The sequence below is a fragment of the Gopherus flavomarginatus genome, chromosome 19 (genome assembly GCF_025201925.1).
Source record: "Gopherus flavomarginatus isolate rGopFla2 chromosome 19, rGopFla2.mat.asm, whole genome shotgun sequence".
Classification (NCBI taxonomy): domain Eukaryota; kingdom Metazoa; phylum Chordata; order Testudines; family Testudinidae; genus Gopherus; species Gopherus flavomarginatus.
The window spans coordinates 8,749,537-8,773,340 of record NC_066635.1 but is presented as its reverse complement, the minus strand read 5'-3'; the positions used below and the strand labels follow the sequence as shown (position 1 = coordinate 8,773,340).

Genomic DNA, 23,804 nt, shown 5'->3' with positions numbered 1-23,804 from the left:
ACAATGTGTGTGTACTTTGAGTATATCAACTAGATCCTGGACTAATACAAGAAGCTGTCAGATCTTGACTAAAGGAGTCCTATTGTGTAATAGAACATTAATAGTAGTCAAACTTAACATGGCAAGCCTTACTTTACATGGGACAGGCAGATGTAACATTCACATTTAGCTGGTAACTAGTTGGTATTGTCTAATTCTGATTTTGTTTGTAAAGGGGAAGCATTAATTATTACCATCACCAGAGCAGCAGTATTTCTGGGACAGATCTACCAGAGAGAAAAGTGACCAAATAGGAACTAAACTTAAAGTGGGCAGGCTTTTTGACTCCAGTGGCCTTTCTTAGCCAGCAAATCTTTTGTCCTGAAGTGTACCCTAATTAACGCTAGTAGCTTCCCCTTACTCCCCTTCCATCAAAGTAAGTTAAGTGGCCAGACATCAAGACAGCCAACTCAACCATGTTCTAGTTGGATTTTCTCATTTCTGTTGGTGACAGTAACCAAGGTGACCATTAAATTAAGAACTTTCTCTTCTTCTTCATGCCCACAAAAAACTACCAGCTAAGCATAATTACCCTTTTCTCTTGAGTTTTAATACCTAAAGTGTGAAGTAACAAAGAGTCCTGTTAGCCTTTAAGGTGTCACAGGACTTTGTTGCTTTTTACAGATCCAGACTAACACATCTACCCCTCTGATACTAAAGTATGAGTAACTCTAGATTTCTGATGGTGGTGATGTTCTCCAGGAGCAGGCAAAGAATAGCAGAAGTCAGGGAAGATTACATGAATAGATATGTTCATGTACAAGCCTTGGAAAAATAAGACACATCTCACTGAGAACATACTAGGTCAGACCAAAGGTCCATCTAACCCAATATCCTGTCTTCTGACAATGGCCAATGCCAGGTGACCCAGAGTGAATGAACAGAACAGGTAATCATCAAGTGATGAAGTACTGACAAGGGATTCTGTGGAATGAGGAACAATCAGTGCCTTCTGGGAATGCCCACATTGGAGAAACTTAGTTTTGATACTATCAGGCAGATTACTTTTTGGCTTTTTTCACCTAACTTCCTTGAGAGAGGTCCTGACTTCCAGGTACCTGTTTATGATAAAGGCAAAGGTTGTTTTGTCTTTAGTGTAGCTAAAACAGCTAACTGCTTCAGAAATGTGCTTCACAGGAAATGGATTAATTTTTATAATACTTGCTTTTCTAATAGAACTTCATTATGCTTGGTCCATCTTTCCTTAATCCTAATTTAAAAAAAAACAACCTACTTTATTTTAACTGAGTAAGACTGCCTTCTGATTGTGCTGTCTTGTGGAATGTCTAATGGAAAAGGTAACTACATCTCCAGTTCAGAAAGGATTAAATAGGCATTTGTTTTAAGCTTTTTTCCTTTCAAAGCTGTAGTTCTATAGCTGTAAACATCCCAGCTGAGAATAAGTGGTCCTCATAAATTAAACTGTTACCTCTGCCAGAAATACCAGTGTTCTGGATCATTTTACTTCTTGTAGAATTACTACTTCAAACTCTCATCTCTTGATCGAAGCACCCTTGCTGGGACGTTTTCGGGGTCTTAACTCAGCCTTGAAATCATGGTTCTAAAGCATGGAATAACTAACTTTTTTTATGCACTCATCTTAACTCAAGCCAGATCCCCTTGGTGGAACTTTGTCACTATTGCCAGTATTGAGGACCCAATTCAACTAAATTGAAACTGGAAGAAGTGCCTCTTTTCCTTGCCACTCTGAAAGGCAGTGAAGTGCAGGGTTAGTGGAATAGTACAAGTGTCAACCAGAGTAAATATGAAAAATTTGATCTCCTAAAGAAGGAAAAGAGTAAAAATCTTGGAAAATAGTGGGAAGGGGAGTTCTCATCTCTTGTGCTTGATTTCAGATTTGTGTAAACTAATTGTTTAACCAGTTTGTGTAGAAATTAATATCTGTCCTACCGGATCTCTGTTTCTTTTATATTGTAATTTTGCTTCTCACTTGTACATTCTTTCAGGTAATGATAGAATACCCCACCGTGCCAGTGAAATACATGCTGCCTTAGGGCGGGTCTGCACTAGAAGCAGTACATCAGCACAGCTGCAGTGCATCTAGTGAAGATGCTCTGTGGTGATGGGAGAGCATCTTCTGCTGACATAGTGCTGCTGTGGACAGCACTTAAATCACTAACTTCCATTGTTCAGGGGGGTGTCTGCCCCCACCCCCTCATGCCCCTGGGTGATGTAAATTAGATGGACTTAAAGCAGTAGTGTAGACCAGTGGTTCCCAAGCTGGGGTTTGTGAACCCCTGGGGGTTCACAAAATGTTACAGGGGGTTCTCAGGAAAAAAATTCCCTAATGGCAGACAGAGCTGTCCCTAGGGATCCCAGGCACATGGGATCAACAGCTCAGAGCCCATGGACTTCCAAGAACTAAGCATATCAAAGCAAGCATCTCTATCACACTGAGGAGATTTAAACTTCAAGACTGCTTGTAAGAAATGGAAAGGGTGGTGGTTATCTTACGTTTTGTTTTGTTTTTTAAATTAAATAGGCAGCTAGTGTGCTTAATAATAATTTTAAGCAACAAGTTTAAGCTTTGTAACGTGTTTACGTGAACTGCTCAAGACCTGAATGCTTGTGTAAGAGGAACTCTTTGACTTGGCTTCTTAGATACCTTCCTTCTGTTTCACATCTGATACTTCTTGATGAAACATAGGAGCCTTGTCTTATAACAGGCTTATTCAAAGTGATACAAGCTACGAAAGTGAGATCTTGGAGGAGTGTTGCCACTTTCATAGTGTAATAAAAATAGTATGATACTGATTAATAGTGTGTAAACAAGCATGTAATAAAAACAAATTTTGTATTTCCAAGATCACTGCTTTTGTACTCGGCTAAAAGAGAAAATCCCTGGAAATATGCATTTTTAGGAGGGGGTTTGTGAGACCTGATGACCTTATGGTGAAAGGGGTTCACAGGTTGTTAAAGTTTGGGAACCACTGGTGTAGACCTTCCCTCAAACTGAGCTTTGTCAGGACCTATTTGGTATCTCCAAAGGCAGGACCTTCTGATTTAGCAACCCAAGCTACCCTGCAACATTCATACTTATTAGACATAAATTTCCCTTCTGCTCTTTGAATCCAGGGTAGATCAACTGGAACACTCATCAGATGTCTAGCCCTTGTAAGAACACTAAGTATAGCTATCTAAATGTAATAGGATTCCGTAGAAATAACTGGCTCTCCTAATAACAAATGATAGTAATGCTTTTGCTGGCCTTGATAGAATTGGTCAAGGTAGTTACATCTTCTGAAAAAAAGGATTTCCTTTCTGTAGGAGATGAGCGAAATACTTGAGAGCTAAAACTGGCTAGTCAAGCTAGCTGCAGTGACTCAAACCTGGTATTCACAAACAATATTCTGAAGAGTTGCTTGGGGAGAGAACCAACTTGTCGTACAGCAGTTCTGAATAACAATGCAGCCTAGAACTATGAATAACAGGTTTTAGTGTCTTGCTGTTAGCAAAGGAGAACAAGCTGGAAAAGTGCCTTTGAATTACTCAACTTCTCCTGTGCATGTTATGGGAAATGTTGCTGGTGCTATGGTTGTAGGGGTTTTGGTTTTTTGTTGGTGTTTTTGGGCAGAGTGCTAGGATGTTAACATCTCAATATAGCATATTCTTGTCTGCTGTCATCCCACTTCTAATGGGTGGATTCCCTGGAATGCATGCTGTTATGTAGAACTACATAAACAAATACTGGCTCAAGTTTCATACTCTGAAAATCAATGAGTTTGACCACTTTCATAGGTACGTCATGGGTTCACATCAAAGAGACTCTGATAATCTGAAATGAGATAGTAAACAAGACAATTACTTTTGCAACTTATAATGATTTGAATTTGACTACCTTAATCTATTTCCTAAATGTACATGTTAGAATTATAATATGCTTTAACTTGTGCCTGTTTCCTCCTTGCAGCCAAATCAACTAAAAAGTCAGACTTGGTAATGACTGGTAGTAAGCCTTATGGAAATGTGTTCAAATGAATTATCTTGCCTTTTGGGAAAACAAGACCAGATAATGGCTGTTTTTGAACCTAGAATGCTTACATGTGATAGACTTGCAGAGGTTCATGGGTATCTTAACTCTTCTCTTCCCACCCCCCCATCAGAAAGCAAATTGAGGGGGGAAGGGGAGATTCATTTGTCAGTGTGTGCTCCCTCAAAGATGGAAGGAGGGAAGAATCTATTAAAATCTCTCCTTTAATTTCTGATGCTATTTTCTTCTAAAGGAAGATAGAGAGGAGGGAACTAAACAATAGTGGTCCTATGCTCTTCTTCGCACTCAAACGATGTCCCCAAATAATAAATATAAGATGGTGTTACTTGTGTATTGAGGATGGAAATACAAATAGCAGTGCTTCAAGGCAACCTTTACAACAACCTGATCATTTAGCTGTTTAGTGACTTGACTAAGCAACCGAGAAGTATCACCATAACAGGAAATGTAGGATTATTTGAAAGCTTTCCTGGCCACATTCCGGATTCAGAAGCCAGTACTGTACAGAAACACAAACTAAATGCAATGAGGTAAAACTAAGGTTGGCTTAAGTCTTGTATCCTACTTGTGCTGCAGGTGCTAAATTGACTAACTTGCTGTGATACTACCTTTCCTTTGTCTCTACAGTGAATCGGTCCTATTCTATTGTGGATAGATTCCACTGATTGCTTGTCTTCTAATGTGGCCCTACCTTATCTTCTAGTACACCCAGAGAACATGATATTTATTGGGTGACTCTTAGTCTGTAAGCCTTCTGTGTTCCTGACTTGTTCAAGGAATCTAACTGTCCCTTTAACTTTGGGTACATCCAGACTACCTGCTGGATCAGGGGGTAGCTATCGATCTATCAGGTGTTGTCTATACGTGATACATCAATTCCTGAACATGCTCCAGAACTCCACCAGGGTGAGCAGCAGAAGTGGAGTCGACGGGGGAGCTGCAGCTGTTCATCCCTGCGCCATGAGGACAGGAGGGAAGTCAAAATAATGTGTTGACTTCAGCTACGCTATTCCCGTAGCTGAAGTTTGATACCTTACATAGACACCTCCCCACACACACATAGTATAGACTAGTCCTTAGTGTCCTTATTTGCACAGTCAAGCAACTCATGCAAGTATTGTGATGAGAGTTCACCTACTGGCTTAACTGCTTGCCTGGTAGGTTTAGGTTCAAGCTACTCCTCCCAACTAGTGAAATAAGGGGTTGTGCAATGCAGTGTTGTAGTCTAGTTTTGTATCAATAAAATGGTCCTACATTTTGCTTAAATTCAAGCAACAGTATGCCCAGTGAGATCCCTGTGGCCCTCTTGCAGGACAAGAACTCAGGACTCTACCTCACTAGAGGCTGCCCAGTATGATGATCTTGTGATGGTCTTTCTTTTTAAAATGAAAACCAGAGTATATTCCACATCTCGTGAAACTTTTTGTGTGAGGATGAGGATACTTGTGATTATTCCTAGACAACTACCCTCTGGAGGAAACTTGACTCCAGGAAGCAATGTCTTCAGAGCACTAACTCCTAAACTGCAAAATAACTGCGTTTTTTCAACTCAATAGCAGCACAGAGAATAGTAGGGATGGAGAAAAGCTTTATATACCTCTAGATCTAGAATTTACTTGCCAAGCAAAGCCCCTCTGTTGCTGTGGATGGAAGTAGCATCTGGCCTAGCAGGTTTTGGTGATAGTGAGACTTTGTTTTCCACTTCATAAACTTAAACTCTTGGAGTGTAACTATGGGAGTCTCTTTATTGATCAAGCAGCATGTATTATTGTTAAGTATGGAGAAGAGTCACTGCGCAAGAGAAGGAAGTAGATCTTTGCACACTCATACCCCTCAAAGTCCAACTGTATTAGGTTGTGGCATGATGGAATATAGGAAGTATGCATCTTCTTGTCTGTCATGAGGTCTCTACCAGAAGAATATTTGAACGACTGACTTAGTATTAACATACTGCTTAAGAATTCTTCTAATCTAAAGGTTAACAGTGGTGCTGCAATGCACTTGACTGGAAAGGGCCAAAGAATGTTTCCTAAGATATCATGAAAGTTAACCAGGCTGTACTGTTAACCACAAATAAAAACCTAACAGTTGGAGCTACTAAGGCTTGGTTTCTGGGGTTGGGGGAAGAAGAATGGCAGGAGCAGAAAATGTGAAGACAAGTCCTTCGAGCAAATTATAACATTGGGGGTGAAGAAGGGAGATAAATATCTATGTTGAAGGTCACATGGGGACTTTCACAGACTGTTTTGAACTGGGTTAATCTAGTATTTTTACTATGGCCAGGTCCACACTACAGCGTTAAATCGATTTAAACAGCGTTAAATCGATTTAACGCTGTAACTGTCCACACTACAAGGCACTTAAAATCGATTTTAAGGGGTCTTAAAATCGATTTCTGTACTCCAGCTAAACAAAAGGAGTAACCCTAAAATCGATATTACTAAATCGATTTAGGGTTAGTGTGGACGGATATCGAAGTTATTGGTCCTATTCTTTTACTGAGCTACCCAGAGTGCACCGCTCCGGAAATCGATGATAGCCTGGGACCATGGACGCACACCACCGAAGTAATGTGCCCTAGTGTGGACGCGTAAAATCAATTTTATAAAACCTGTTTTATAAAACAGATTTTACTAATATTAATTTAAAGCTGTAGTGTGGACGTAGGCTATATGTGGTGTATCTGGATGTATAACAAGATTCCAGTAGTGCAAAGTGCTCCTTATGTTTCACTAGTTTAGACAAACAGGTGCTCTTGCAAGACCCTGCTTTCCCCATACTCCTTTAAACCCTTAACACTATTCCTAGTAACATTCTGTATGCAATAGCCTCAATATCCTCTTTCCTTCTGTGCCCCAGATCTCAGGATTCCAGAGGAAGAATGGGTCTCAAACACTTGATCTGTAGACATTTTGCAGCCTGGCAGTGTAGCTGGCTTTTGCCTGCCTTGACCCCAGCTTCACAGACCTAGTGGAAGTTTCAGAACTCCTTCTGTTCTTAAACTTTTTTTTTTCTAGAGTGGGGTCAGATTCAGTGAGTGGGGATGGTAGCTCTAGATAAGTGCTGCTCCTGGGAAGATGTGAGGTGGCCATGGAACCTCTTGATAAATCTCAGAACTGCTTGTAACTAAGTAGACCTACTAAGGTCTATTAAGAGTAAATGTGAAGGGAGGGGAGAACAACCACTTTATTATGAACCTTCTGACAGTTTTGCTTTATAACATGGACATGAAAGAGATGTGGTTCTTCTGATTTATTACCTCCTACCCCCCCCCCCAAACTCTTAAAAATACTGTCTTCAAAGAAATTAAATTCTGAACTAACACCCACCTTACTCCAAGTTAGTATTTTGGCCCCTCCCTACCATATCTTCCCAGAATAAATCCTTTTTTAAAGTCTCTACACACTGTTACTATACAGTAGGAGCTTTAATAATAGAGCCTGAGCAGCAAGACATCTGATAGATGATTACCAGTTATTTGCCAAGGCTACTATAGTTCCTACCACTGAAGTCTGAAATTCAACTTTGGCTCTTCCTTTGTCCCATGCAGTTAATGAGCAGAATTAAGGGGTTTTTTTGTTTTTTTTTACTTATGATCCAAAGTATGATCCACTTTCCATAGGAAGTACCTGATTGTCCTTCTTACTCTAAACAGCACCCAGATTGTTTCAGTCACAAGTAGTCAACTTTTAAAAACTAGTTTTGATTTGAAAGATCTCTGCTGAGGGGAACCTTGCCTCTTCAGGGGCAGACGGCTATCGTTTTCAGATACTAGGCAAGTGGGCGGGGAAAAAAGGTTTTTCTGTAAGCTTTATTGGGTCTTCCTGCCTCTTTCCCGCCCCCTCCTCTCAGCATACAGGCTGTCTTAAAGGGAGAGCTTGCAGCTTTTCAATTCTTGACTGACCAGGAAGCTGATGTGACTAATTCTTCTGCTGTAACTCCACAGAAGTCGTCCTGGCTTACAGTGCAACCACAGGTCCCTGCCAAGTCAGTTAGGGTGTCAGCGTGATGACTTGCACAGCAGTAGACTGTTTACCAGGGCACCCATCACTCCTATAATGTCCAACTCGAGCAGTAACAAGAACAATCTGATCCACCTACTTCCAGAATTCAGATGTTCCTGTAGCAGTTCAAGTGAAACTTTAATGCTGGAAAAGCCTCTGAGGATGACAAATGAAGGATACTGTACTAACCCAATTAACTGATACTATGCAGCAAAGCTCTTGAGGGGAAACAAGCTCTGCATGGAGTGGTAGTCAGATACTGTTGTGCATTCTACCCATTACTAGGGAGCCAAGTTTTCCCTCCCCCCACTTCTTCCTCATTTGGACTCATGTAAGAGGATGTTGTAATGAGTAGCACCATTTTGCTATGCAAATGCTGGTCTCGATAAATATTATTCTCATGTCTGCAGACTGGAGTGGGTGGTGAAGGAAATATGGCACAGCTTACGTGGTGTGCCCATGGAGACATAGTGACTCACTAACACTATTAAGGAGCCTGGTGTAAACCAAACTTGCATGTTCCAGGATCCTTCTCCATAAGGTCACTCTTGATCAAAGTATCTGAGCCTTGGATGTGGAGTAGCACACAACTTAGTGGTCTAACTCTGAATATCCTCTGCGAATTGGTGTTGCCATGCCATAAACTCTGCTTCACCACAGTCAAGGTATGACAACACTGCAGCACTCTGACCCTAAGCATGTGGTCCTTAACAGACTAGTCATCCTTTTTGGCAAAAGCCTTTAGGTTTCTTCAAGACTAGAAAAGTTGTAAAATGTCTAAAGGATTCCTCTGATGCTGACAAAATTTCTTAGTTGCAGTATCCTCCCATTTAATGCAGTAGTGTCCCTTACTTATTGGTTCTAGGTAACCTGGCATGATGTACTCTAGACCTATTTAATATAGGAGCAAGCCAACAGCTTGGATGGCAGTTCGGAACCTCATGGCTGCAAAAACTTGTATACATATCTTAGTTATTAAGCCACATCACCTTCCATCATGGCACATAAAGCCCTTAAGAGGTAAAATAGGGACCCCTTTTGGAATATGGTATGAATTTAAATATCTAAATTCATCACAGGCTGAAACAACAGTGGTAACAGCTTTCAGAATGCAGGTAATTTTCAAGCTTTATAACTTTGGAACAAAAGTAAACTGAAACATGACTATTCAAAATTAGTGGTCTGACCCTGCTATTGACAAAGTCTGTTTGAAGATCCCAGTGGGATCCTGAAGCTCTAGCATGCAGTATTGAAAGCAAAATAATAAATTCAGTAAACATTTTAGTCTCAAAATCCAGTAGCACTTGTTCTGTTTATATTTACTGTCTTCACTCCTGGTTGTCTACCTTCATACACTTAAGGCATTATGTAGAGCATGATAATATGCCTGTTTTGTGACTTAATTGGGAACTATCTTAATTTTTATTAGTTAGACTAGTTACTACTGAGTTAGCATCTTACCAGTTGAACAGTGAGCTTGAAAGAGCTCAGATTTTCCAAGCTCAAGTCTCTTTACAGATAAAATCTCACTAAATTGAACAGATTACTGATAGTGTACTAGCAGTGGTGTACCTAAATCTAATCATGCATAGAGACTTGCTTAATGAACTGATCTGCTGTTCAACTAACTATATTCTTGTAGAACCAAAGACTGTAGAAAGGGGTGTGAGAAGTCTGAAGTACATTCATGAGTAAGTAGTTTTACACTGCTTGGAAGTTACATTTCCACCAGCATTAGCTTGAACTTGCAGTTCAATAATTCAGATATCATGAAGAATCCAGGGATTAAAAGTACTAATCGGATCTGAGTCTGAGAACTCAAAACACTCTACCAAGGCAGATGAGTGTTATTGCAATCTTTTGGATGGAGGAGTGAGGCATTGGAAGTGACTCCCAGGCAAGCAACTAGCTTAAGGTAAACTCCTCCTCCAAGCTGAGGACTCTGTCAGAAATGATTCCCAGGACAGTGGATAGCACACATTGTTCCAGAAGGCTATCTTCAACAGGACAGTGTTACTGACTGGACCAGATCTCTACAGCCTGTGGATTGAGCCAGCACAGGGTGGATATGGACAGTATGGCATGTTCTGGGAACACTTAGTGGCAGCAGGAAACTACTTAAGCATGTGACAGTTAAGAATCTAAAGCTATTTAGAATGAGAACCAGTAGCTCTGTCAAGGGGTGTACAGGCAGACAAAGGATGCAGCTGAAGATGCAGAGCTTAGTTATGTACTACTTTAATTGAGATCTGCTATGATGGTAATAGTCACAGCTTGATATGGCAAATAGAAGCAGCTAGAAAATGAGACTTAAGTAGTCTGAACCCTAGTCTTCAACAGTGCTGTATAGGTGACTGTAGACTGGTATCTCTGTCCCTGGGTTTAATCCACTGAACCTGTTAGTGACAGAGACTTGAGAGAATTTAGCTTGTTCAGTAATAAAACTACACTCTTAAATCTAGTATTAAGCAGAGTAATGGCTCTTTACTGTATTGTAGTGCAGAGTGCTCTGACTTAAGTATTCATGTGCAGTTTCTGGCTGTCTCAGTAGAAGTTGAAAAGTTTAAATGCCATACATAGCTGCTGCATTTAGCCGTGGGGCTCTTTCTGCTTAGTCACTTGGACATCCCTGCTTTGCTTTTGGTTTTGTATGAAGGTTTCTAGGCCTATATAAAGGCACTAATGGTGGGTAGGGGGATGCTTGTAGTTTGGTGTGCATTTAATTAACATTTGAACCAGTGTGGATTTGATTTAAATCACTAGTCAGGAAGGCTCTATTTAATAATCATGGATTTCTATGTAAAAGCACATTGTTGTTGTTTTACATATTTTTCACAACTTGGAGATGTAGGTTTCATTTTTAGAAGGTACACACTATACACTTCTAAAGTAATTTATTTTGAAAAATTTTCAGATGAGTTGTTTAGTTATTTCATTTTATCAAAGGTAATTGAATTAGATAGTTCACCTCCAATGACTTCATAAATATCTCCAATGTAACAGGTTAATTGTTAATATTTGGAGGATTTTCTTGCCATGCTATATTAGGAGGAGAACATCACTAGACAGTTAAATTGTTTTTAGTTAAATAAAACATTATGTAGTAAACAGCAAACATCTAATAAAACAAGCACATGAATTCTTGAATTTAAACCTTCAACTTCTTTTAAAATCAAATTTGTTTTAGTTTTTAACTAAAACAGTAAAATGTTTTTTAAAAAACAAACAAATTAAATTTGTCAGCCAGGTCAACATGAAGACCTTAAAATATTGGCTTCTACAGCTAACTCAATCATCTTCACCTTCATTTTCCTGTTGGTTCATAATCTGGAAAAGAAAAACAAGCTTTCCTGCTTTCTCAGTCCCAAATTATTTCCTAAATTGGAATGAATTAGTCCAAAGGAAGAAAATAATCTTACTACACTGGCAGAAGAAGCTACTGCTGTTGATCACTTACTTCAGCAGTCTCTGAATCCAGGTGCTTAAGTGACTTTCTTTAAAACATCAGCAAACCTATTTCTTGAATGGTTCTTAGACCCAAACTGGGTCTCCTTTACAGCCCGCTGCCATCATAGGTTTTCCCTTCTAGTGAGATAATGGAATGGTAGACCTCAAATCAATGAAGGCTACACTCAAAAAGACCTTAAGACTTCTGGACTATGCTAGTCAAACGTTTCCACTTGTTTTTACTGCCTGTCCCTCCCTTCTCACATTTATCTCCAGACTTCTCCTTCTCCAGATCTACTTCACACACAATCATCTTCTGTTCATTCAACTTTTTAAAACTTTGCACTGTTGGAGACAGGTATGGGCTTGACTCTGTGTACACAAATCTGCAGAGGGACAATAATGTTGAGGTCTGTTATTTCTCACCTATATATCTTACTTAACATGCTTGTTAACAGCAAAAAATGTTTCTCTGGAGACACAAATCCACAGTTTGAGAACTGCAAAACTAAGCATCTCTGGGATCTTCTAGACGGAGCACTGGGTCCCATTGAGTAGATAAAGATTCTTCTAAACCTATACAGAAGCCCCTGGAACCCCATAAAATGGGGTCCCTAATCCATGAGCTACTAGAACTCATTTACAAAACTTGATTCTTAAACATTACATGAATGTATGGTCTCATACTTCAGAATTTATAATTCCTATTCCATGATGAAATGCATTATAGCTCAAAGATAGGTTTTATAAAACTTATCTTTGAGCTATCTTTAGATTTTCTTTCCTCAAAGCATATTAAAAATCTGTGGTGTGATGTGTAGTGGTGTGTGTGTGGTTTTTTTTTTTTGTTTTTTTTTTTTGTTTTTTTAAATCCACCCTGATTTGAACTATAGCTACAGCCCATGTACTACTTGTATTAAAGGCTCCTTTCTGGCTGGTTCCATAGGTGCAGCACAAACTAAAAACTCTGTACCACAGAACTGAAGGCTCTGATCCTGACCATACAAGTAAATTGCAGCTTAATTTAGGCACAAAGAACATGGATATAGTTAAAACACAATTGTGAACTTTAATTTCAAAAATTTAAATACAGAAAACCTATACCCAGAGCAAGAGGGCCAAGGAAGACAAGTGAGGTCCTTAAAACCAATTCTTGGTTGACTCCTGCTGCCTAGTGGATCCAGTGCTTGAAACCTCCTTGTACCCTCTTTCTTAATTTGTTCATGTCACTATTGGGCCCTGTTTCATGGGAGTTCCCCTGAATCCGATGCATCTGTGCTTAGGAACAATTTACCCCAGCTGTAAGCAGTAACTACCTCAGTTGGGAATTGATGTACTTACGAAGTACTATAAAACAGGCATGTTTTCTTCATCTGGTGCATTTAAAAGCAGAGTCATTCAATCTGTAAAGGTTCTAGCCAGTACAAAACATAGCAGTCCATATGCATAGCATTAGAGCTTGCTATGAACACTTTGTGCATGCTCCTTCTCCTTGCAGGTGCTTTGCTCTGTTCAGTGGGGAGTTAATTCAGAGCTGGGTTGAAAGAGATGCTGATATTAGAAGTCCTCGATGGGACTGGCTATAGCTATCTGGGACAGCAGTCCTCCATGATAGCTCATGAGTGTTGGAGACAACTATTATAACTGGGTCTAGACTAGACAGCTGACTCCTGGAAAGCGAGTGACCAAGGGCAGTAACACTTCGAGAACCAAACACAATTAAATTTCTCTGACTTAATTCTCCCTGAGTCTCATCATGCATAACACATACACCCACTCAGCTTGATTTTTATGCATCAGTATCACTTGCATAGCCTGTGGACCAAAGTTAATGCCTGAAGAAAAGGCCAGACCAAGGACTTGTCTCTACTGCAGAGTTAGCTCAGGCTAGTTTAATTAAAGAGTGTGATCACAGTGCAGAATAACACTTGATCAGCACAGTAGCTGGATTAGCAGAAAAGAATAGGTGTATCCCCACTTCATTACTAGCTTAAGAAACAGCAGTACTCAAGGTTAACCTGAAAGGCAAGGAATCTGAATCTGATGCTTAAAGAGCCAGTGAAGAGACTAAGGGGAGGGCAAGGGGGGGGGGGGGGGAATGTAGTGGTGTCAGGGTAGATTGATAGAGGCTTGAGAGGAGTCCAGCAGGTCACATTAAACCCATAATGTGACGCATCTCATCAGTGAGGATGTAGAGATACAAGGGCTTGGTTGTGAAGGATTGAATCAGTTAAACTATACTTCAGCTAGCTGTTGTCATACCTCCTAAAAAAATCAATCCAAACACTTGCTTCGTTTTTTTACACTGAACTTGATTTTCTTCTACCTTAAACAATCCTATGTAAGCCTTGCCTCAAATATCTAGAAGCAACTCCTGGTTAGTGAAAATGTATATTCAAATTCAATAATCTTTCCTTGGAAGAAAGAAGTTTAGGCTAAGGTCTTGTTCATACAACACAACAAAGAACACAAATCCAACTTTGTGTCTCCATTATTTTTGAAGATGTAGGCATTTCAGCTCATGTGGTGAGCTTTAAGGAACTGCCTTTTCAAGTATCCACAGATTCCCACCCCTGGTGCATGCACACATGATCTGCACAGGACCACCCAGAGGGGGCAGCAAGTGAGGTAATCTGCCCCAGGCCCCACAGGGGCCCCCACAAGACATTTTCAGGGCCCCTGGAGTGGGGTCCTTCACTTGCTCCAGGGGCCCGGGAAAACCCCTGTGGGGCCCAGGCCCCCGGAGCTTCTTCCACTCCGGGTCTTTAGCAGCAGGGGGTTGGAAAAGGACCCTCCCACGCCAAAATTACTGTCAAAGACCTGGCACTTTGGTGGCGCATCCCGCTTTGGCATTAATTTGGCAGGGGGGGCCCCTGCTGTGGATCTCCGGGGTAATTCAGCGGTGGGTCCTGGAGTGGAAGGACGGCCTGCCGCAGAAGACCCCAGGCCCTCTGAACCTTCTGGGCGGCCCTGGAGCTGCATGAGTTCAGAATCTAACCAGCAATATCTGTGAAGGCAATAGCTGTACCTTACACACCCTCATGGCTCTTAAGGACATAAAGGGTGGAGCAAGCCAGATGCCACTCAGTTTCTTGCCACCCATGACAATGAGATGGAACAGCCTCAGTTTTCAGTGCACTTAAAAAAGCCTACAAAGGGACCGTCTGACTCTGAAACTGTTTCAGCTGAAGTCTGTTGTGCAGTCCAACAGTCAGCAAATGCTCCAGATGTTAGAGGTAACCCCAGGCTCCGAGATTCAAGACTTTACACGTCAAAAGAGCTATGCATCAGTGGGTTTTGTTCAGTTACCCTCTTTGTGTTATGATTCTCTGCATGAGCAACTTTAGGTTGAGGTAGCTGAATTGTTTTGAGGGTCTATTGATATAAGGGATTGAGTAGGAGCAAAATGTCCCACACTATATGGAGACATGAAGTGAGAATGAGGTGGCCAGGACTGCATCCTAGGTTGAGGCATGTGGGGTTAAGGAGAGGGCATCCATGGGGGTTGAACTCTGTCCACCTCATGCTTATGATTAGATAGAATGGGATGTCACTTTTCCTTAGCTCTCCTCTGTGTCTCAGGTGACAAAGTAGCAGCTCCCAGAGAAGGGCTTCTAGAAAATGTAGGTTAAGCTGAAAAGTGTAACTTGCCTGTGCATGGTGCTATCCCCTATGGAGTAATAGGACTTGATGAGAAGTCAGTTCCAAGAAAGCGGTGTAATGATGCTTCCATGGCCAGTAACCAAAATCTGATACTGTACTGGATTTAGAGCCTACGGATAGGAGTGAAACCTCCAGTAAAGGAGAGAAGGTTCGAAAGAGCCTCATCCCTAAATGTTGTAAAGGAGGATGGAAAAGGGGGGTTCTATGCCAAGATAGGGTGATGCTGCAAGTCTGCAGCAATGTCAAAAGTAGCGGAGACGAAACTCTCTCTCTTTCTCTCCTAGGTCCATGGCTTTCTTGATACCAAATGCCAGAATTCACCTCTGACCATTCTTATTTCGGACACCCTTTGTCTTTCAACCATGTGTGAAATTATAGGGGGTTGTAAGAGTTTGACTCCTTCAGGAAAAGTTGGGGTGGGGAGGGAACCTGCACTTCAGACTCTAGGCTGTGTGAGTCCACAGGGGACCAATCTCACAAATGTTTTGGAAATAAGAGCAATAAGACATGCAAATTGTTCCCTTCACAAGGGTTAGAAGCTACCATTCCTATCTTGGCAGACAGTACTGCCTGCCATGTATATCAACAGGTTAGGAGTATGCTTTTAAAATTCCCAGAGGACCCTAAACTAGGAGGGGTACCAAGCACTTTGGAGGACAGGATTAGATTTCAGCCAGCTCTTGACAAATTGGAGGACTGGTCTACGTTCAGCAATATGAAATTCAACAAAAACAAGCACAAAGCACTTCACTTGGGAAGGAAAAATCGACTGCAACATGGGGAATAACTGGCTAGGTGGTTGTCAGGGTTCCTTCTCCGCTTTGAACTCTGAGGTACAGATGTAGGACCCGCATGAAAGACCCCCCACCCCCCAGTTTATTTTTACCAGTTCAGGTTAAAAACTTTTTTTCCCAAGGCACAAATTCCACCTTGCCTTGAATAGCATGCTGCCACCACCAAGTGATGTTAGACAAAAAACAGGGAAAAGACTGCTTGGAGTCGTATTCTTCCCCCTCCTCCCCCCCCCAGCCCTGCACCCCCTTTCCTGGGGAAGGCTTGAGAATAATACCATCACCAGTTGATACAGGTGAACATAGACCCAAACCCTTGGATCTTGAGAACACATTAAAAATCAATTGGCAGCTTAAAAGAATTTTCCTTAAAGAAAAATCAGGATGGTAAGTACTTTATAGACTAACAAGATTCAAAAACCTAGAGGATTTCCCCTATAGGCAAAACTTCTTAGAATTACAAAAACAGGGATAAACCTCACTCTTAGCACAGGGAAGAGTCACAAGCTAAAACAAAAGATCACCTAAAGCATTTCTTTGCTCTTACTTACTATTTCTACAATATTAAATGCTTGGCTTAGATGTTTTTTCCCTGCCCTGGTTCCTTGTTGGCTCTGGGAGACAGGCATATCACACACACACACCCCCCGCCCAATTTGCAAGTTTCTCTCTTCTCCTCCTCCTCTGCCTGCCCCCCCACCATTGGCCCTTTAGGTCAGGGGCCACCCAGGTTATCTGAGCTTCTTAACCCTTTACAGGCAAAAGAGGAATTAACCTTTTATAGGATAAAGAGGGATGCTATGCTACCCTTAGCTGTATGTTTGACAGTGGTGGTACTGCTGAAAAGGATATGGGGGTTGTAGTGGATCACAAATTAAATAAGAGTCAATGTGGTGCACTTGATTTAAGACTATTCATCTTTTTCACATGTCAGCAGGAGTGCTGTATGTAAGACACAGGAGGTAATCGTCCTGCTCTGCTCAGCACTGATGAAACAACAGTTTGAGGTACTGTGGTGCCTAGAATTGTCCATATATTTCCTAAAATGTGGACAAGTTGGAAAAGTCCAGAGGAAAGCAACACATGATGAAACGTTTAGAAAACCTAATTTGAGGGAAGGCTAAAAAAAACCTGGTCATCTTCAGTCTTGAGAAGACTGGGGAGGAAGGGGAGAACCTGGTAACAGGTTAATGTAGTTAGAAAGTTGTAAATCTCCCTTATTGCAAATTAAGCCTACTACTCCTGGTCGTACTTTACAGCCATTAAAGCCATTCATAACTACATCAACCTTTTAGCTCCATATATTAGGGGACACAACAATCTAGTTCACCACATCAGCAGAAATAGCTCCTCTAATGCACAAATGGACTTAAACACTTGAGAACCATATCCTTTTGTGGGATTGGGGTTCCCACTCATGGATAACTTTGACCAAGTAGAAGGCAGAATATAACATCTGCTTGGATGAGTGAGTCAAGCTCCAGCTAAGATGCTTTTCTGATTCACTGGGGCAGCCATTTCATGTGTCTTCCCACCATCTCCACTAATTCCCAGAGTCCTTTGGAAGGATGAGATGAGGGAACCATTTGATAGTCATAGCAACACCAGTTCTGATTTTTGGAACTTTTCCATCTTGCAGTTAACCATTTGTTAGCACCTCTTCTGGACATGGTTTCACAAAACCATCTAATCCTTCATCCAAATTTGCAGTCTTCATCTAAGTTCCCTTTAAGCTGCATGGCTGTGTGCTGCACAAGAGCCTATTAAGTGCTGCTCATGCTGCCTTGGGGAGAGATGTCCCGCCCTGAACCTGCCGTGGGAGGGGCACCTCTCCATCTGCCGTGGCCAGGGGAGAGAGCTGGGGGAAGTCCCCCTCCCTCTTTCTTCTTCCCCCCCACCCCACAGTGCTGGGGCAGTCTGTACCCCCAAGCCCCTCCCCAGAGCCTGCACCCCCAGACAGAGCCCTCATCCCTGCTTCTCAGCCCTACTCCTGCCATATAAATTTTATTGTGTGCCGATATACATGTTGTCACTCACCACCTCCATATTGGTGCACATAACAAAATTCATTCTGCACATGCATTGGAAAAATTAGAGCAAACACTGGCTCTGCATCTGACAGATTGAATGCTGGTTGGTTGACCTCCATGGATAGAAGCTGCTTGGTATAGTTTCAGGACTTTCCGATTCAGAACAGGTAAGTATCCACCAGGTTAAAATAAGCGAGAAAGGAAACATTGTCTTCATCCACGGGAGACTTCCATTCCTCAGACATTGAGCTATAAACAGGTTTGAGAGTCCATTTGGCCACTATCAGCCTGTCATCCTCCCATACGAGATGTCTCAATAGTCCTAGATTCTTGAAACTGCAAATGTATTTCCTCTTTAACCGTTCTGTATGGGACTCCAGTTTGGTCCTTGCTTCTGATCGAACTCCCTTTCAAACAGTGTCAGATTGTTTTACCCAGCAAGTAAGACTGCATTCTGAGTGCCAACTACTTCAGCTTGCAGGATGAGTGAAATTCAAGCTTTGATCTTTCTGCTCTGTCTCGCAAGGACAGCAACTTTGAAACAACATTTAGGCAAGGTCTTAAACTTTCACCTGAGTCAAGACATACTTATGCTTCATTCATTTCAAGGGGCAAAACTTCATATTTTATATGTTCTGGGAATTCTCTAATATGGATAGTGATCTTTTTAATATTAAAGAAACACTTTGGGGAATTATGCCATAATGAGACGCATTAATTTGCTAGATAGAGATTGGAGCATAAATGCTACCAGCAGTGGTAGGGCCCATTTACCTGTGGATGTGATACATGAGTTTTTCCTTTCTTTACCAAGAAAAAGAAGTAACAAGAGATGATGCAGTTTTAGACCTATTTTTAGTAAATAGTGAGAACATCTTAGAGCTGGCTGTCAGAAATAACCTTGGATCAAGAGTCAGTTCAGTTGGAATTAAATAGGATAATCAACCGTGCCATCTATTTTTTTTATATATAATTTTTTTTACTTGGGGAAATCAGGGGAATTAAAGAAGTCAACTGGGCTGAAGAGCTCAGTAAATTAAATGTGAAGGAGGTTTAGTTTTTGTATTGCTGACTTGAAGAGACTCCATCTGAAAAAGTAATTCTAAGCAAGGGGGAAAAAAATTGGAGGGAAAGGCTCCTGACCCCACTGGATGAATGACCATCTCAGTAATGTAGGTGTAAGCAGAGAGCCTATAGAAAATGGAGAGGGGTTGATCCACAAAGAAAACTACTTTGCAGAAGCTAGAAAATGTGGGAATAACCTTGAGATTTACCAAGTCAAGCATGATTAGAGTTTATCGAGGGGAAATGTTACAATACATTTTTTTTTTGGGGGGGGGGGGGGTGGGGAGGGGAGAGGGTTGTGTTTTTTGTTTTGTGTGTGGTGGTTTTTTAGTGGTATGAATAAAGATGGATGAGGTTGGGCCGCTATGCTTTGTGGATGAGAAGGAGATTAAAGAGAAACTAGGTGTGGTTCAAAACCTAAATGAATACTCTGCATCAGTTTTCAATAATAGGGAGCATGAAGTCAGTGCAGCTGATGGAAATAAATGTCTAGAAATGGAAACCAAGCTCCAAGTTTCTCTGCTACCTTCCAGAATACTGAAATCTGGCATGTTAAACTGATAGGTAGTAGTGAAGTTCCTCAAGGATGGATCTTTAGTGAAAGTACTTAAGACCTTGGTGCAAAAAGTAGGTGTGCTAATGAAACTTTCTGATACAAAGTTGAGAGACGTTCTCAATACAGAGGAGGATGGAATATTCTACAGGAAGATCTGGATAACATCAAAACTTCATCCCATTTCTCTCACTCTAGTCCACAATAGTACAGAGTGCAAGGTCATGTAGTTAGGCTCTAATTTCTGCTATGAGTGTGGGACTTATCAGTTGGAAGCAACAGAGGAGGAGACACACCTGGGTATGTAGGCCAATCGTAGAATAACCATGAGCAACCAGTGTGGTGTGGCTGTGGAAAGGCAAGTGCAATCTTAGGATGGCATTAGGAAAGGAATTTCCAGTAGAGAGAGAAGGATGAATGCCCCTGTTGTACAAGACACTGGGAAGAACACATCTGGAATACTGTGTACAATTCTGGTCATCCATATTCAAGAAAAACAAATGAAGGGGTACAGAAAACGAGTAGGTCCTCCATTAACCTAATCATCCTGTCTATGAGAGGAAAACTGGAAGAGCTTGGTTTGTTTAGGCTAGCAAAAAGAATGCTGAGGGAATATGATGGCTCTCTATAAATATATTAAGAGGGGTAAATACCAGGGAGGGTGAAGAGCTATTTAAGCTCAAGGACAGTATACCCGTTTGTTCTTGTGGTCGTAAACTGGCCATGAATATATTAAGATTGAAAATTTGCAGAAGGTTTCTAACAGTTAGAAGGGTGAGGTTCTGGAACAGACTCCCAATAAGTTGTGGGGGCAGACAACTTGCTTAGCTTTATAAGGCAGCTGGAGAAATAGGATGCAATTGAATTACAGGGTTGCTTGTGAAGGAAGCGGGCAGGACTCAATAGCCTTTAGACTCACTTCTAGTTTCTTGCCTTCCTAAAGCTCATGGTTTTTTGGGGTTTCAATTAGGCACTTGTGAGGAACAGGAAGAGATTCCCCCCCCCAATATTCTGGAAAGTTTATCTCTTTGCCCTGAAGCATCAGGAATGGCCATGGCTGGAAATGGGACATAGGTGGGGTGGGCCACAGCTCTCAGGTGGCACTGAGCATTATCTCTTACACACTTGGTTGGTTGGTTTGTGCTCTCATGGGTCAAATTTATCACAATGTGGGCTAGGGAAGGGAGTTTTTCCGTAGGTCAGATTGGCAGTGACCTTGTGAGGTTTTCACCTTCTCTGCAGCATGTGAGTACAGGTCACTTGCCAGGGTTACCTGCATTTACTTCACTTAATCATTTATCTGGAAACAAGCTGACTTTGAGCACTCTCCTGCACCCCCAACTGCCTTCTGACAACAAAAATTACTAGACTATCCCAGGAGAGGGAACCAAATCCTGAGCCCCACTGCCCTGGGCAGGCAAGGGGTCAAAGCCGAAGCTCAAGGGCTTCAGCCTCAGTCTGTAACCTTAGGGCTGAATCCCTCCGGCTTCAGCTTAGGCCCTGGGTGGTGAGGCTCAGGATTCAGCCCTGAGCCCCAGCAAGTCTAAGGCAGATCTGAAAATCCCATTAAATGGGGGTCATGACCCACCATTTGAGAACTGCTGCCATAATGTATTTGGCCAGCCTAGAAGCACAACAAGGAAGATACAAATAGCATCCCAGTGGATGAGGGGGGACATAACAGAGAACCCCTGGCATAAGCCTCTTCTAGTCTTTCTCCCAACCCTAATCCTGCTAAACTACCTTTTGGTCCTTGTGAATCACTATGTTGCGACTAAATATCAATTTAAAAATACTGACTTTTTTTTTTCAAATACAGCAAGAATAATCTCTCCACTCTTGCTCTTGTGATGTGGCTCATAAGGCTAAAATGTACCCTCCAATATTAGGAATACCACACCACATAGTAAGTGCCATTGCTATTGGGTCTGCAAGACTGACTACTGAATTACAAGTTCTCTAGCATTGTCTGAGCCTCAAACTTGTTCTAGCACTTACCTTCTCAGGATTTCCTTCCTAGATCTTTGACTCTTCTTCTGGAGCAGGCAGATTAGAGATCATGATAGTAATGTAGTCACTAGATACAGGACTGAGCCCAAGGACGTACTACATACAAAGTGAGGTGTAAAAAAAGTATTTGCAGATGATGATGCGTTAAGGGCTACCAGACCCTGACCAGTGATCTAAGTGATTATTTTTATAACTAGTCCTCTTCCCAACCTCTGTATGCTAGTTAAGTATGCAGATGATATTAAAGTGCACAAAGGCTCACAAGTTTTTTCTTTTCTTTTTTTTTTTTTTTTAAAAACAGAGCTCAACAAAAATCCAGTGGAAGGTTTTTCAGCAGGTTTAATAGACGACAATGATCTTTACAGATGGGAAGTCCTCATTATTGGTCCTCCAGATACATTGTAGTAAGTACTAGCAATCATAGTAAAACAGTGTGTACCCTAGCTTGCTAAAAACTTCTTGCTGAGATTCTAACCACAATGTGTAATGTTCACGTTAACCCTAGTTTAAGAGTAAGGTTTTAATAGCTTGGTGCTCTTTTTACAGCAGACATTGTAGTTGTTGGATTACTGGGCATGTGCTGAGTCTTACATTGCAAATACCTCTAATAGCAAAAGTATTTGCAAGTTCTGTGGAACATGGAAAATGATCCTTCATTATGCATTTGACTCCTCTTTGGGGAGGGAATGGAATAAAAGAGCTTCTGGGATTCTCTACTTGCTCATAAGAACGGCCCTACTGGGTCAGACCGAAGGTCCATCTAGCCTAGTGTCCTGTCTTCCAACAGTGGTCAACACCAGGTGCCCTAGAGGTAATGAACAGAACAGAGAATCATCAAGTGATCCATCCCGTCACCTATTCCCAGCTTCTGGAAAAGAGGCTAGGGACACCATCCGTGCCCAAGCTGGCTAATAGCCGTTGATGGACCTATCCTCCATGAATATACCTAGTTCTTTTTTAATCCTATTATAGTCTTGGCCTTCACAACATCCTCTGGCAGAGTTCCAGAAGTTGACAATGCATTGTATGAAGAAATACTTGATTTTGTTTCTAAACCTGCTGTCCATTAGTTTCATTTGGTGACTCCTAGATCTTGTGGTGTGTGTAAATAAGGAAGTGTTTACTCTTTCTGCACATCCATCATGGATTTTATAGACCTCTATCAGATTTCCCCCCAGCCCCCATTGGTCATCTTTTTTCCAAGCTGAAAACTCCCAGTCTTATTAATTGCTTCTCATATGGAAGCTGTTCCATACCCTTAATCATTTTTGTTGCCCCTTTTCTGAACCTTTTTCCAATTCCAATATCTTTTTTTGAGATGGGAGCAACCACATCTGCACGCAGTATTCAGGATGTGGGCATACCATGGATGTATATAGAAGCAATATGATATTTTCTGTCTTATCTATCCCTTTCTTAACGATTCTCAACATGGTTAGTTTTTTTGACTGCCACTGAACATTGAGTGGATGTCTTCAGAGAACTATCTGCAATGACTCGAAGATCTATCTTGAGTGATGACAGCTAACTTAGACCCTCATTTTATATTTGTAGTTGGAATTGTTTTCCAGTGTGCATTCCTTTGGATTTACCAAGATTGAATTTCATCTGCCATTTTGTTGCCCAGTCACTTGTGTGCACTTACCCCTTTGTTCGTTTACAGCAGGCCTTTCCAGCTATATATTGCCTCCCTCCAATGCCCAACAGGGCTCCAAATAATTCACTTAAGGATTTGGGGGTGGGGCTGGAGGACAGTTGACTTGTGTAGTTCAAGGTGCTTCCTGCTCATGAATCTTGGGACCCAAATTCAAAATGCTTATTCCTCTTTCTAGTGCCTGGAGTCACTCAACCTAAAACGTTTTTTTATAAAGCACATTCAGACTGCTTCTAAATGTTACTAATATGGATGGGCAACAGTTGTCAAGATAGTCAACTTTACCCCGAAGACTACTAAGATGCCCTTATGGCAAGTCCTATCTTGGTTTATGAAAGTAGAAGCTGTATCGAGAAGAATTAAACTACTGTCTTGCCATTACTCTCGCTTCCAAAGTGCTGTTGGAGCCTGCACTTTTAATTGATAGTACTTCATTTAACCAAGTGAAATTTTGACAAGAGAGACCAAGTAGTGTCACTAGGTGACCGAAGCCTTTCGAGTGCTAGAAACATTACTTGGCTCTAACCATAATAAGT

General features: G+C 41.4%; 1 protein-coding gene across 2 annotated transcripts in view; it reads left to right on the top strand.

Annotated features, from left to right (window-relative positions):
- UBE2G1 (ubiquitin conjugating enzyme E2 G1) overlaps positions 1-23,804 on the top strand; it is a 44,060-nt gene that overhangs the window by 4,999 nt on the left and 15,257 nt on the right. Inside the window, exon 2 of one of the 2 annotated variants that reach the window (XM_050929724.1) lies at positions 21,916-22,018. In XM_050929724.1, the coding sequence (XP_050785681.1) occupies positions 21,916-22,018 (103 nt within the window). Of the gene's footprint in view, positions 1-21,915; positions 22,019-23,804 lie in introns of those variants that run through there. The other variant, XM_050929725.1, reaches the window with a different exon arrangement.